Source organism: Monodon monoceros, unplaced genomic scaffold (genome assembly GCF_005190385.1).
Source record: "Monodon monoceros isolate NGI ecotype Baffin Bay Population unplaced genomic scaffold, NGI_Narwhal_1 Super_Scaffold_22, whole genome shotgun sequence".
Classification (NCBI taxonomy): domain Eukaryota; kingdom Metazoa; phylum Chordata; class Mammalia; order Artiodactyla; family Monodontidae; genus Monodon; species Monodon monoceros.
The window spans coordinates 124,704,907-124,720,821 of record NW_021703779.1 but is presented as its reverse complement, the minus strand read 5'-3'; the positions used below and the strand labels follow the sequence as shown (position 1 = coordinate 124,720,821).

The following is a 15,915-nucleotide window of genomic DNA, read 5'->3' as shown; positions in this document are numbered from 1 at the left end:
CACGGGCCCAGGCCCCCGCCGCCCTCGCCGCCCGCCGCCGCCGCCGCCGCCGGCCTGTCCATGGCGCGCCGAACCCTCCGCCGCGGGGAAGCCGCCGTCGGGAGGGGAGCGGCGCCCCGGAAAGTCCAGCCGCGCGCCTCTGGCGGCCCCAATCTGCCGCCCGCCCGACTCAGGCGGCCGCCGCCATTAGCTGTCACCTGGCGCCCCGCGTTACCCACAAGGCCTCGCGCGTGGGGTGGGGGCGGGGAGGGCGGCGCGCGGCCGGGAGCCGGGTCCGCCCACCCCGCCCGAACCCCACCTGGGCACCCGGCCCGCGAGCCGGCGAGGTAGGGCCCGGGCGACCGGACACGTCCTCGGCCACTTGGGGTCGAAATCCACCAATGGATTATGCAGAAAGAACGTGCTCTGCTCAGGAAACTATCATACTGACATTAGAGATGCAGGGTTAAAAAAAAAAAAAAAGTCCAGGGAAATTCAACTACTCAGCGTGATTTGTTTTCCCTCAGTTTTCCTTCCCAGAAAAGTTTGGCGGTGGGAGAAGCCCAGGCCCCCTGGACCTCCCTGGTCTTGACATGTCCAACCCTGAGCAATCCCACACATTTTAGCAACCCCTCCTCACTCCGTTCTCACCCAGCCGTCTGTAGGGCAACCAAGTGTTCTGATACCGCCCTCGGAACTTCCGCCCTTGCTTTATATTAACAGTAACATTTAACTTCTGTCAGCTAAATCACGGCTTGTGAAAATCAGGGCAGTAGCTGATGATAAAGGCATTTAGGACATTTGATTCCTGTTCAATATTTATTTCCCTGCTCATTGTGTTAGGGTTTGCATATCCAACGGGCTCATCCCCTCTCAACCCACCCCTGACTTAGTTGGGGACGGGGCTGGGAATCATGGCTAAGCCCCTTTGCCTGTGATTGCCCTGAGTATGACCTATGACCCAAGTCTGGCCAGTGAAATATAAAGGGAATACTTCCATCCTGATAAAAGGCAGACCTGTAGACAAGGAGTAACTAGTTCCCATCCCAAACCCATCCTGCCCTCCCAGCTTAATAACTTCCAACTGAACTGTGAGCATGTGATGCCTGAAACCCCAGCAGCCATCCTAACACCCACGAGGGGATGAGCCTGGGGTGAAAGGGTGACAGGGTGAGGAGAGCTGGGAGGAAGGAAGGGAAGATCTCCAAATACACTGGAGACCCACCTCTTGCAGGCTTCTGGTTTTCCAAAATTACTAAATCAAATGCTTAACCCACTATTATAGACTGAATGTTTGTGTCTCTCCCGCCACCTCCACCATTTATATTGAAGCCCTAACTCTCAAATTGGTATTGAGGTATTTGGAGATGAGGCCTTTGGGAGGTGATTAGGTCATAAGATCATAAGGCTAGGGCCCTGAAATGATGGGATTAGTGCCTTTTTTGTTTTTTGTCTGCATTGGGTCTTCGTTACTGCGCGTGGGCTTTCTCTAGTTGCCGTGAACCAGGTCTACTCTTCATTGCGGTGGCTTCTCTTGTTGCGGAGCATAGGGCTCTAGGCGCGCAGTTGCAGTAGTTGTGGCGCACGGGCTTAGTTGCTCTGCGGCAGGTGGGATCTTCCTGGACCAGGGCTCGAACCCGTGCCCCCTGCATTGGCAGGTGGATTCTTAACCACTGCACCACCAGGGAAGCCCTGCCAGACTTTTAAAAGGTTTGCCAATATGTGGGTGTGGGGTGGTATCCCACTGTGGTTCGAATGTACATTCCCCTGATATCACCGAACTCCTATTTAACTAAGAAGACTCAGTTCTGACTGCATTCCCAAGAAGTTCCTCCTTGACCCCCTATCTTGGCCCCAAAGCCCCCCAATCTGCCTCTATTAGAGCAGGGTGCGCCCTGCATGGGAATTACCAGTTAACTGAGCTATCTTCCTACTAGGTCAGACACTTCAAGGGAGGCCACTGTTTTACTCTGCTTTGTTTCCCAACAAAGATCAGCTGACACGGGTCTGGGTCATAGTAGACAGTATTTGTTGATAAATACTGTCTAAAAAAATACTATCGAAAATATTGTCTAAAAAAAAACCCACTTGTGGTTCTCAGTCTCATCTATAAAACGACCCCCCCCAAAAAAAACCCAAAACAAACAAAAAGCCCCTAAAAAATTTGATAAGGTTGTGGGGAGGCTAAATAGTACAGAGTTTGGCACATATGCCCCCAATAAATATCTCCCTTTCTTCCATTCAGCGACCAAGGGGGTTGAAAGTACATGGTCTGGCTTTAGATAGATGCGAGGATAGAAATAGGGAATAAAGTCAGAGGCAACTCTTAAGTCTAAATATCGCCTGAGATGTAACAAAACGAATTGAGCTAGTTGCTTCCCTAATTGTGAGTCACTGTATAGCTGGTAACAGGAGAGTGCGTCTGACCTCTCAGCTTGCAGGCCCACCATTATCTGCCAACACGGACTGAGGTGTGGTAGCAGCATCATAGCCTCCCCAGATGTCCACATCCTAATGCCTTGGAACCTGTTGTGTTACCTTACACAGCAAGGGGGCATTAAGGTTGCTGATTCTCTGACTCTGAGGTGGGGAGAGCAGCCTAGGTTATCCAGAGGGGCCCAATATAATCACCAAGTCCCTTTTTTCCTTTTTCTTTTTTTGGCCACGCGGGGAATCTTAGTTCCCCGAACAGGGATCAAACCTGTGCCCCCTGCAGTGGAAGCGCGGAGTCATAACCACCGGAACCGCCAGGGGAGTCCGCTAGGGTCCTTTAAATGTCAACAAGGGAGGCGGAAGAGTCAGAGTTGAGAGATTTGAAGGTGCTGTGCTGCTGGCTTTAGACACAGAGGAAGCGGCCACGACTCCGGGAAAGCAGGCGGCCACCAGAGGCTGGAAAAGGCAAGGAAAGGATTCGCCTCTAGAGCTGCCAGAAGGAACGCAGCCCTGCTGACACCTTGACTTTAGGCCAGGGAGGCTAATTTCAGACTTCGGACCTCCAGAACTGTAAGAGAATAAATGTGTGGGGAAGATAATAAATCACCACTAAGTTTGTGGTGATTTCTCACAGCAGAAACAGGAAACTAATACACAGGGCCAATGCCATCTTCTACCGTAAATATTGTATGCGCATAAGTGATGAAAATGTGTTTCTGACAAGGGCTGTTTGACTTGTAAGGATCTTCGAGAACGTGCAGTCCATACCCTCACTGAGCAGGTGGACACTAAAGCCTCCTCCCGGGCCTCTCGAGGGGGTGCTGGGAGGGCCTCACATCTTCCAGCCAAGAAGCAGGTCCAGAGCCCAGACGGGAACCCAGGTCCCCACACGTCCTGACCAGGGTTCTTTCTAATACAGGTTTGTGACATAAAGCTCCCGAAATGAGAAGAACAACTTTCTTTTGTAATTTATGTGGACTGCACTGTGGAACAGTCCATTTCAGAAGCACATACGTATTAACCACTATAAATGAATAAGCCGTGTTCTCCGTAACTACTAGGAAAACAAACTAAATCTTAATGGTCATGTCTAAACATTTTAGCTACCTTACATGGTTTAAATACTAAGCATTTAGCTACCCTGCATGGTTTAAATACGTTATCGCCTTTGCTTTTAAATGACGAATTATTGCAAATAAGGAATAAACCATATCTGAATCTGAGCCTCATAAGGAAATGAGACTACTTTGTTTTGCTGATCTTTCATCTTCCAGATATGTTTAATACAAAAGACTTTACTAATAATTCCTTAACTAAGTTATAAATCTACCAGTAGATGCCAGAGTATTAGACTCATTTCAAAAATTGGTATTCCGGCAGCATGCTTTAGTGATTCTGTGAACCTAGAAGAATTCGACTGCAATCTATTTCAACCATTAGGTTTTCCTGCAGATGTGCTAATCCTCGTTCTTGTTTGTGCTGCATGCTGCATACATTTATTTCCTTTGGGTGTCCCCAGATTTTACTTTAATGGCCACCAATGGCTATGTCCTCCAGTCAGAGGTGTATATACTCTGTAATCAATTCCTGTATTTTAAGAGCATTCCCTTTATACAGTCCTGCCTTTGCCTAATGCTCCCAAATGCCACATGAGCTGTCCACATGACTGACAGCTGCATTCTGTAGAGGGCTGCAAGTGACGAGATACTGGTCAACAGATTTTCAAACTTTTGAGTATTATCCCTTCCCCAAAACTGTAAGGAGGAGCTTTGCTGCATTATCAAAAATAGATCAGAAAGTACTACGACTATAGTTAGGAAAAACCTGTTATACTATCAGAAATAGATATGATTCCAACTTACTTGAAGCGCTGTCCCAGGAAGAGATTATTCTATTTCATTGCAGAAGGCAAAGCTAAGGCTATTCAGTGGGAACGCAAGAGAGGCAGAATTCAGTTCGATGCCTGCATACGTTTGTTTCAGTGCTCTGGGACTTTGGGCAAGTCAATGAACCCCTGCAGCAACAATGCTCTCCACGGTTGAAAAACAGGGATAATAGAACACCACGTGGCCACGAGGGCGCAGTGAGGGTGAAACATAGCCGTGTCTGAAGAAGAACCTTGGAGAGCATTTCAAATACTCATAGTTTTAAAAGAGATACTTACTCTTTTAAGAGTCCTATTGGGATTTTTTAAAAGTGGTAAGTTTACTAGTATAACTATTTAGCGTTCTTAGGACACGCGTAGATGAATTTCCAGTTGGCCGCATTTGAAGAATTTTAATAATTCTTACCTAAAGAGACATCGAGTATGACTTGTTTCAACCACTCTCTTAATCTCCCTTAATGTCAACTGCTGTGTTCTCCATCCGGAGTCTGAAAGTCTTGCGTCTCTGCAGCCCAGCACTTCTGTGAAAGCTATCCCTACTTTAATAAAGACAGCTGTGGCCTGACATAGGGAACAGGCTTGTGGTTGCCCAAGGGGGAGAGGGGATGGGGGAGGGATGGATTGGGAGTTTGGGATTAGCAGATTCAAAGTATTACATATAGAATAGATAAACAACAAGGTCCTACTGTATAGCACAGGGAACTATATTCAATATCCTATGATAAACCATAATGGAAAATATGAAAAAGAATATATATATATATATTTATAACTAGAATCACTTTGCTGTACAGCAGAAATTAACACAACATTGTAAATCAACTATACTTCAATAAAATACATTTAAAAAAACGAAGGTAGCTGTGGCTTAAAATCTGCATTGTTAATGTACTTAAATTTCCAATATTGTTGGGACTTGGGGAGAGCCCTATACAAGGTTGCTAGTAAGATAAAGGGCATGTGAAGTAGATCCAGGAAAGGCAAGTAAGATGGGCAACATGCACATTTAAGACACATACACAGTTACAGCCCTGGGAATAGAGTGCAATGTTTCGTTAATATATTTATTACAGCAGGTCTTTAGTCATTATTGCCATGAAACATTTGTCATGAAATTTCACAAAATCCTTTCAGCTATTAGTATTAGCTTTTTTTCTTTTCATGGAGTGACACTTTGTTAATTTATGAAATATTTACAGCGTTTACAAAAAGCAAGAGACTGTCTAAAAAATTTCTTATACATACAAAATTTATACATTTATACTACTGCATTTGAGATGTCTTATTTGGTAGACCATTAAGCTATGACATAAAATAATTTACAAAGATATATTTAATCTCTCTTAATTCACTGAAAACAAAACCATATTAGCTATAAATAGTCCTTTACAAATCACTGTAGAACACATTAATTGTTTTTTAACTGTAGCCTTAACTTTTACAAATATACTGACTAAATGAATTAGTTCAGATATCAAATAGAACTGCATTTGAAATTGCATTTAATACTACAAAAAAAAAAAACCTGAAAAAGCAAACCGCTGGGTACTTCAAGTAAAAATGTGTAGAACCAGTTTTTATGCGCGCCTGGGTGGGGAGGGGTGTCGAACACCACTGAAATTGAAATGCATAAACACCATACTTTCAAGAGTACGCTCAACAAATGTACATCTGCGGCTTTTATTTCAAAGGATGCTGCTCTAGCGACAGCTCACACATCCAAGATGGTCAACCCGACACTTTGGCAGATCAGCTAGTTTGACTAGAGCAACGTTTGCGAAAACATTCACATAAGCAGCATAATGCACCCGACATCTTCAAACAGTGCTATAGAAGGGGTTTCTACCACCTGAAAATAGGTCAGAATCCTAGGCAAGCTCATGAAAGAACTTAGGAAACAGAACTGGCAATGTTAAAAACAATCAAATCATATTTAACTGGGCGTTATCAGTTTTTTGTAAATATAAAAATATGCTTCTCTTGGGGAAAACACTTCATATTCCAAAATTTCAAAATAATGGAAAGCTCATCTACACAGCTATTTGTCCTTAAGTCATCACACTTACGATGGTATGAAATTTGGCAATTATTTAAACACCTTGCTTGTGGATTATGCCTTGGAAGCTGAGCTCAATTTGGTTTTGGCAGGAACACACATCTTTCACATTTGGGTTCCTTTTAGATCACCCTAAGCAACTACTATAAGCAGTTCGAGGTAAATCCATTTCACAAACATATATTCTTTCCCCTTTAGTTAAAAATGTTGTTCCAATGAGGCCCACAAGATACATATTGTACACATAGTATTTCTGAAGAGGTAAATATAATTTAAATATTATCTTTCAAAAACTGCTTCTGGAAGGTATCAGGATTTTCCAAAACCCCATCTGGGCTCCCTTCTTCCGATTGCCGTGTAGACACTGTAGTTTTCTTGCAATATGTATTCTAGAAGGCACATGTTCAAGAGTTTAAGATTATGTTAGTTCAAGTTCTACATGGAGGCAAATATTTTAACCTACTCTGTACAGAGGCCCCGAATGAAAGTCAGCTATCTCCTTTATTAGAAGTGAGTCTGCACGTGGGGCATCATTTGCGAAGGACTAGAAGGTGAGGTCGAGGGATCGGAAAGCTTGGGAGAGTTGGCGAGCTGCAGCTCCTCAAGTCGCTTTATGTACTCGTCGCGCAAGGCCAAGAGCTCCATGTAGCGCTGCTCCACCGGATTTGGCTGCTGGAAAGAAGCACAGATGTGAGTTCCCACTTTCCGCCACCATGACACGCCTGTGCCCCACATCTGCTGCGGCTGCCTCTTTCTGAACAAACTCGCTCGTTGTGGGTTAACACACATCACTTCCTTCAATACTGCGTAATTTACAAATACAGAAAAGCACAAAGATTAATTAGAAAAACACCCAGCTATTTGCCACCAAGAAACAACTCACGTACACATATCCACACACATGCGTCAGCATCTTTTTAAAATGCATCAACCCGGGCACAGCTCCGAGCTCCTGTGTCACCTGTCCCTGCTGCCCGCTTTCACTCCCAGGGGCAACAACTCTTCTCAGGTTGGCATGCAGCCTTCCTTCCCGAGCAGACTTGTGACATTTTTCTTCTCAATGAATATCCAGAAACAAAGTACACCATTCTTCTCTATTTGGTGAAAATTTACATCAATGGTGGTATTCTGTACTTATCGACCGACATTGTGATCCGACTATTTTTCTCAAGCAGATCCCAGTTGAATTCGTTGAATGAATAAACCACAGCTGATCTATCCATTCCCAATAGTGGGATATTCCCCACTATCATAAGCGACGCCGGGCCATCTTTGGACACATCTCCTCAGACTTGTATGTGAGTGTTTCTCGAAGGAATTTTCCTGGTGGGTGAGGAAGGAACTGCTGGAGAGGACAGTATGGTCTTTTCAACTTTACTAGATGCTGCCCAATTGTTCTCTGAGGTGGGGAGATGACCTTATGCTCCCACTAGTGGCATCTGGTGATTCCTGTAGCTCTACATCCTCATTAGAACTTAGCAACGTAAGAGAAAGAGTTTTTGCCAATTTGATGAGTATAACATGGTATCTCATGGTAGCTTTAGTTTGCATCACTCTGCCTTAGCACATCTTTTCACATGCATGGCTGAAAGCAGTGGCTCTGATGGGCAGCCTCGGGTGAATCTCCAGTCTGCCTCTTAACAGCTGTGTAACAACTCTCTGGGCGCCTCCATTTCCCTATCTGTCAAATGGGAATAAAACCAGCCCAGACCACAGGGTTGTCGTGAGACTGAAGTTAGTCAATACAGTCTGTTCTGGTACAACACTGATGTCTTTGATTGATAAATAGGGGACTGATGGCAGTACAAAGGTAGAAGCTACACCAAAACACAATGAGATTCTCCCTGGTACCAATTTAAGTACCAATTTAATACTTGGTACTTTTATTTAATATCCCTGGGATGTTAATTGTTTAAACTTTTGTATTGAGACAGAAATTACATACAGTAATGCAAACAAATCTTTAAAAAATGTTCGGCTCAATGAATCTTTGCATACATATACACTAATGTAATCACCACCCAGGCCAAAATATACAACAGAACAGACCCTAGACTCCCTTGCCAACATGTTAAGGTTCTGAAGTGATCAAGGGCAAGCTTCTAGAAAGCTTGAGCAATATATGAGGACATTAAGAAAAAAGCTGAAAGTCTACAGAAGTGCCTTCCTTTATGGCTAGTGGCTTCTAGAACTGTCCTGCTTTCCACTGCATTAAGCTATCTGCTGAAGCTGCGAGTACCAACAAGGAAGTTGAGAAGATGCTACGCTGATGAAGAAGGCTATACCCTGGATCTGAGTTGTGCTGGTCAGAATGGTCTGTATCAGAGGCAGATGCTCTCCAGGACCTGCATCTCAGAGAAGGGGGCAGGAGCCCTGGAGTTTAAGACTGTGTATGAGTTTCCTGTGGCTGCCATAACAAATGAACATCAACTTGATGGTTTAAAACAACAGAAATTTATTTTCTCACAGTTCTGCAGGGCAGAAAGCCCCAAATCAGGCTGTCAGCAGGGCCACACTCCCTTTACAGGCTCTAGGGGAGGAGCCTTCCTTGCCTCTTCTAGCTTCTGGCAGCTCTAGGTTTCCTTGGCTTGTGGCCACATCACTCCAATCATTCTGTTTTTACATGGCCTCATCCTGTCTGTCTCTCAAATCTTCCCCTCTTCTCTTACGAGGACACGTATCATTGGATTTAGGGCCTGACTAAATCCAGGAGGATCTCATTTTGAGATCCTGAACTTAATTATATCCTTAAAGACCCTTTTTCCAAATAAGGTCACATTGACAGGTTCCAAGTGGATGTGTCGTTTGGAGGCCACCATTCAACCCACTACGGGCTGCCAAGGCCTGATTGCTGCTTTCATCAGCGCTCTGGTTACAGAGGTGCACGGGTTTGGAAGGGTCTCCTCCTACCTCCTAGCCCCATCCCTCCTGTTAAGTCCCTGTTCTTTTTACTGCATGACTTTGCAGAATGTAAGGTTTTTTCCAAAATGCGTATTGGCATTAGAACAGGAATGCTTGGTAGAGCACCTGACACCCAGTAAGTGCTGCGCACTGCCCGTTAATATCCTTTGCCCATTTTTCTCTGAATGTGCTCCACCGAGGGCCGGACACTGCTCTAGGTGCTCAGGGTACACCAGTGAACAAAGGAGGCCCAAATGCCCACTTTTATGGTGCTTCTCTTCCAGCAGGGGGAGACAAACAACGAAGACAACCCTGTGAGGTACATAGGACGTGGAAGGTGATGAGGCCTACGGAAAAGGAGAGCAGGGTGAGAGGGACGGGGACACGCTGGTTACACTCTCAACGGGGAGGCGACCAAGCAGATGCTTGAGTGTCTTGAGGCTGAGCAGGGAGCCCAGTGTGGCCAAATCAGGGTGTGTGAGCACGAGTCTTCGGTGGGGAGGCCGGGAGGTCAGAGGGGTCAGGCATGGCGTGGGGGCCACACAAGGCCTCAGAGGTCTGAGGCTTTGGGCCTTAGGCTTTGACCCCGGGGGAGGCGAGCGGCTGCCTGGACAGTGCTGAGGAGAGGAGTGCTGGCATCTGGGGGGTATATTTCACAAGGAGCACTTTGGCTGCCGTGTTGAGAACACACTAGAAGGAAGCAAGCTGAGAATCTGAGAGTCCAGCTGGAAGGCTCTGCAGCAACGCACGGCCCCAGGCTCGGAGGCTGGACGGGTTTCTGAAGGCCGAGCCCAGCAGGCTCTCCTGACAGCCTGGGATGAGAGAGCAGGGAGACGAGGATGACTGGAAAACGGAAGCTCACCTGTGGTGACACGAGCGTTTGCTGGGGATGGTATGTTCACAACCTCGACTGTGCTCATAGTGTCACAGGTATAGACACGTGTGAAAACCCACCGCACTGCACACTTGGAACGTGTACAGATTACTACATGTCAACTATACCTCAATGAAGCTGTTGTTTTAAAGTGGGCAGGCAGGAGGATGAGTGTAAGGTTTCTGGGCAGCGCGTGTAGGATGGAGCTGCCGAGCGCTGCGATGAGGAAACCCGAGGGAGGAGCACGTTCGGGGAACGGGAGGTCTGTGTGGACGTGTGACATCTGCTGTGTCAGGACCACTTCCCAGTAAACATTTACCATCAACAGTCCATCCTTTCCCCTCCGCCACCTTCTCACCCTCCCCAGTCTCCGAACCTCCATGCCCTGTTTCTGGCCTTGGCTATTTTGAAAACCTCTCTTTCCCATATGACTGTCAGAATCTGTTTGTTATTGTACCAGCAAGTACAATTAAGACAAGACAAATAAATGAGAGGTAAAACAGTCATTTTTGCCGATGACGAGGCTACAGAGTTAGAAAACTATTAGAAATAAGAAGACAATTCTATCTAGTAATGCGTACAAAATATGTAGAAGTCATTAGTCTATAAACAAACAAAACCAATTTAGAGGATATAGTAGAAGGAAAGAGTGCATTTGTGACAGTGTATCAAAGGACACAATGATGAGAAATGAAATCCGTAGTCAAGTGACTATAAATCCCATACCTCGACGTCTCCCTTGGGGAATGAAGCATGAAGTTCTAACTTTTCTATCAGAAATGACTTAAACCCCACCCACGTAAGCCTGTGGGTGTCTGTCCTCGTTGTGATCCTACGCAAAATGGGAACTGCCCGGGGCAACTCTGGTTCACAGCCACGTGGAGTGCAGAGGTCCCCAAAGGACAATACGCGACTCACCAGCAGCCGAAGGTCCCACGCAGGTTTCCGTGACTAAATTATCCTTAGGCTTTCAGCATGAGCAACTTCCTCATATGACGTGAAAGTACCAAGCTTGCTTATTCATAGCTTGTCAAATGTAAGCATCTCATAGTTTACCACAGCCACTGCCTGTATACCAACTGGGCCACACAACTGAGTAATGGCTTCAGTGGTTAAGGATATTCTTTTAGGTCTACATTATATAATTTGCAAAGTCCTATGTGATTGGATTGTAATCTATTTCTGTATGAAATAATGTCCTGCATAAGATCTTTCGGGAAACCTGATGCACTTCGTTCACACTTCCGTCTCCACATTTCTCCTCGATTGTTTATCATCGTCGGCTTACGTTCCTGGGTGCCCCTGCCAGTCTGGGAGCTCCTTCTGGGCAGAGACCACCTCTTCTTAATTTCTGGGTCCCCCCAGTGCCTGACGCATGGGAACCCTCAGTATTCGGTAGATGAAAACACAAGATGCCGAGCGACAACAAAGACGCGTGTAGGACCCTTGACGTTCAGAAAATCTATATAGAAAGGGTAAGCTATTTTCTTCGGGTAAATGTCACAGATCCTAAAACACACCAATCAGTGTCTCAAAATAAAAACCTCAGTCAAACAAATATGCATTCCTACCCGGCCCAGTTCCATTTTGCTAAGCTCTGGGAGAATAAGGGGGAGAAACACATCACAGTAAGTTCTGCCAGTGATGTCCCTGCAAACTTGGCTTGTCACACAATTGTCATGACCTTTGTATATCATAAATGAATTGCTCTAAATGCCTGCAATTTCAAGAATTTCTCCAAGTACAAATGGGTGACAGGAGATTATAGAATCTGTACAGAAACTGTCAACATTTTCTAAAAAACAATGGTTTTTTAAAAAGCCATGATAAATGCAGAAAAGGTGAAATTTATAGGACAAACGGTGCTCATCTATATTTTTTAATCAGAAAAGGAACACACCCCATGTAACACTGCTTAGAACCCTGTAAAAATTCCCATTTCCTCTTTACTTGATATTCCAAATGCTGGAGCTACGCTAAAGGCATTCCCTCTGTGTGCTTCTCAAATCCCAAACTAAACAAGTGTATGTTCTCAAGCCCTGGAATCTGTCACTTTCCAAAAGACTACACATTTCAACCATTACGAAATTGCAAAAGGCTTTCATGCAAGCAAGTAGAGACCTTGAAACAAGAGGGCCAGCTTAAACGTGCATTTCCCCAGTGGGAAGAGAGAGCACACACACACTGGCGTGTGGCCAGCTGCCAGAGTGGAATAAACAAACCGAGGGCCAGACTGAGCACCGGGCCCTGCTGTTGCCCGACTATTTGTAGTGGGATTAAAGCTGCTGCTTACGCAAGACTGGCCTGGGACTGCAGGAAAACGTGCAAACCTTTACAGAGAGCAACCGCAAATATTGACTGTTTAGAGCACTTAGAACAAATGGCTCAGTGGACATACTTCCGAGCCCTCACAAACAGGCTGGACTTTCCTTCTGATCTTGGATGCAGTGAGGCTGGGAGAAGGGAAAGCCTGACTGTGCCTTTAATTAAAATGTGCAGTCTTTCGCTTCAAAAATCACCATTGCCATGTTGGACCGAGAAATGGCCAAATGACTGTACTATCCTTTGACAGATCAATTATCTTTACTTTAGAAGTAAAGAGCACTCTCATATTAGCTGACAAGTACATACACCTGAACAGAGAGTAGAAAATGTTCCTTTTCCTTAAAGGACCATCTTAGTCCAGTTGCTGGAAAGAACCTTCTTATGATGTCTAACAACTTACAGTGATTAAAGAAAATCCTTGACAATCAAAACTCAGAAATTTTCCAGAGCTTTAAATTAGTTTACATCTTAGTAAAAAAAAAAAATGTATTATTCATGTTGTCAGGAAAAATGTAAGTTTAACACCAATCAAAATAAATGGTTTAGTGGGTCTTCCCTGGTGGCACAGTGGTTAAGATTATCTGCCTGCCAATGCAGGGGACATGGGTTCGAGCCCTGGTCTGGGAAGATCCCCCATGCCGCGGAGTAACTATGCCCGTGTGCCACAACTACTGAGCCTACGCTCTAGAGCCCGTGAGCCACAACTACTGAAGCCCACGCTCCTAGAGCCCATGCTCCACAACAAGAGAAACCACTGCAATGAGAAGCCTGCGCACCGCAACAAAAGAGTAGCCCCCACTCGCTGCAAGTAGAGAAAGCCCGCGTGCAGCAACGAAGACCCAACGCAGCCAAAAATAATAAATAAATTAAATTAATTTAAAAAATAAATGGTTTAGTAATTAACAATTTTTAACTAAAGTTGTGTTTAAAAGCAAGTGTCACAGATGAATGGATAAAGAAGATGTGGCACATATATACAATGGAATATTACTCAGCCATAAAAAGAAACGAAATTGAGTTATTTGTAGTGAGGTGGATGGACCTAGAGTCTGTCATACAGAGTGAAGTAAGTCAGAAAGAGAAAAACAAATATCGTATGCTAACACATATATATGCAATCTAAAAAAAAAATGGTTATGAAGAACCTAGGGGCAGGATGGGAATAAAGGCGCAGATCTACTAGAGAATGGACTTGAGGACACGGGGAAGGGGAAGGGGAAGCTGGGACGAAGCGAGAGAGTGGCATGGACATATATACACTACCAAACGTAAAATAGATAGCTAGTGGGAAGCAGCCGCATAGCACAGGGAGACCAGCTCGGTGCTTTGTGACCACCTAGAGGGGTGGGATAGGGAGGGTGGGAGGGAGACGCAAGAGGGAGGAGATAGGGGGATATATGTATATGTATAGCTGATTCACTTTGTTATACAGCAGACAGTAACACACCATTGTAAAGCAATTAGACTCCAATAAAGATGTAAAAAACCCATTAAAAACAGATGCTTAGTCAGTAAAATAGTTGAGCCAAGTGGACTCAAAAAATAAAAAATAAAAAAATAAAAGCAAGTGTCATTCTTTTAGTCTGCTATTTTTCCTTTCATAATATTTTTGAAAAGCCATAAAAAAGAACAAAATAATGCCATTTGCAGCAACATGGATGGACCCAGAGATGGTCCATACTGAGTGAAGTAAGACACAGAAAGACAAATATCATATGATATAGCTTGTAAGTGGAATCTTAAAGAAGGGTATAAACGAACTTAGTTACAAAACAGAAGTGGAGTCACAGATGTAGAAAATAAATTTATGGTTACCAAAGGGGAAAGGTCGGGGGAGGGATAAACTGGGAGACTGGGAGTGACATAGACACACTACTATATATAAAGTAGATAACTAATAAAGACCTACTGTATAGCACAGGGAACTCTGCTCAGTACTCTGTGATGGCCTATGTGGGAAAAGAATCTAAAAAGAGTGGCTATAGGTATATGTATAACAGATTCACTTTGCTGTACACCTGAAACTAACACTACATTGTAGATCAACTGTACCCCAATAAAAATTTAAAATAAAATAAAAATTAAAAAAAAAACGTACTACATAACATTATTTAAGTCCAGAAGTAGTACTCAGTCGACATCACTGTATTTCACAATGCTACTTCACTTACTTGTTGCTTGATTCTGGGGTTCCATCTAATGTAGTAATTCACCCAAAGTTCCAAGTGACGCATACTGGCAACTGGATATAAAACTCGATTGATTTCTTTAGTGTAGAAGGGATTTTTGAATTTGTCTTTATTACTGTTTATCAGCGACCATAAAGAAACAGTTCTTTCTGTAACTTTCTAGAGGAAAGAGAAAGTAGAAAGCCTAAGTAAAAACACACCCTGGTACACAAACCATTTTGCAGGTTGCGGCGATACAGCTGAGCATCAACTTGAATCACACATGTACATTATCCCCATAATAGCTCAAAAAGCCTTCTGCGCCTGGGAGTGCCGAGCACCACTTCTCAATATTTGCATAGATAATGGCTTGAGAGCCACTGTTTCTGCCTGAAGAGAGAGGGGAAGGATGCTCTAACATTAAATGCAACTCACTGACCCAAGAAGACTATTCCTGGCTAGGGAAAACATTTATGAACAGATGGGCAGTACGCTCTTTTGAATTCAGCAGCAAGAAAAATTATCATAAGATCTCGCTGACTTTCTCCATTTTTGTGTTTGTTAGAACTACAAAATCTCAACCTGTATCTACTTGACAGCAGGCATCTAGACAAAGCGTTATGTTAATCAAACATCCAGATGTTTAATGCATCATGCCAGTATCCAGATATTTGAAACACGTGGATAACTGACTTCACTGAATCTTCAATTTTCAGTCTGGTGTCCATCATCTCATACAGATATTCAAATCTTCACTGTTTTTTAATTACAGATTTTTACCCATTTTGATCCTAAGTAGAGGAAAATCAAAACTTGGGAAATAAAAGTACAAATATTAAAATTACTGAAGGCAGAATTAGAAACTCTCCCTAGTAATGACGTCAAGAAGAAAGGACCAGTAAGCTAAAACTGGAAGCTGAAAAGAACAGCTTGAAATAGTGACTGAAGAAATTTTTTGAACATACACGTTTCGTGAATGTGAACGGTAATAATAGCAGCATAATTTTGCCTTCCTTGGGATCCACCTAAAACTTCACTTGTTCCTTTCTGATTCCACAGTCTACACTGCCTTGTGTTTATTGGCATGCTTGTTTTTATTTTTATACATACACACAGTTGATTTAAAGTCAAACAGCTTGACAAGGTTTGTTATGAAAAAAGTAGTCTCTCACCTTTCTCCCCCAAGCAACTGTGTTTGATTTTTAAAATTGATTTGGTTATTTGGTACTTACCTCCACCCCCGTGAGAAACACCCTTTTCTTGCTACTTGTTGACTATAAAGTTACAGGCATTA

General features: G+C 44.0%; 2 protein-coding genes across 4 annotated transcripts in view; both read right to left on the bottom strand.

Moving 5' to 3' along the window:
- MTMR1 (myotubularin related protein 1) overlaps window positions 1–62 on the bottom strand; it is a 27,707-nt gene extending 27,645 nt beyond the window's left edge. Inside the window, exon 1 of the mRNA XM_029240249.1 lies at window positions 4–62. Within this exon, the coding sequence (XP_029096082.1) occupies window positions 4–62 (59 nt within the window). The remainder of the gene's footprint in view (window positions 1–3) is intronic.
- Window positions 63–5,171: 5,109 nt separating this feature from the next.
- The window catches only part of MTM1 (myotubularin 1), a 98,903-nt gene continuing 88,159 nt past the window's right edge, over window positions 5,172–15,915 (bottom strand). The window contains exons 14-15 of one of the 3 annotated variants that reach the window (XM_029241538.1): window positions 14,625–14,801; window positions 5,172–7,022 (exon numbers count right to left, since the gene is read on the bottom strand). In XM_029241538.1, coding sequence (XP_029097371.1) covers window positions 6,858–7,022; window positions 14,625–14,801 — 342 coding nt within the window. In that variant the 3' untranslated portion in view covers window positions 5,172–6,857. Of the gene's footprint in view, window positions 7,026–14,624; window positions 14,802–15,915 lie in introns of all 3 variants that reach the window. The other 2 variants (XM_029241537.1, XM_029241536.1) reach the window with 2 other exon arrangements.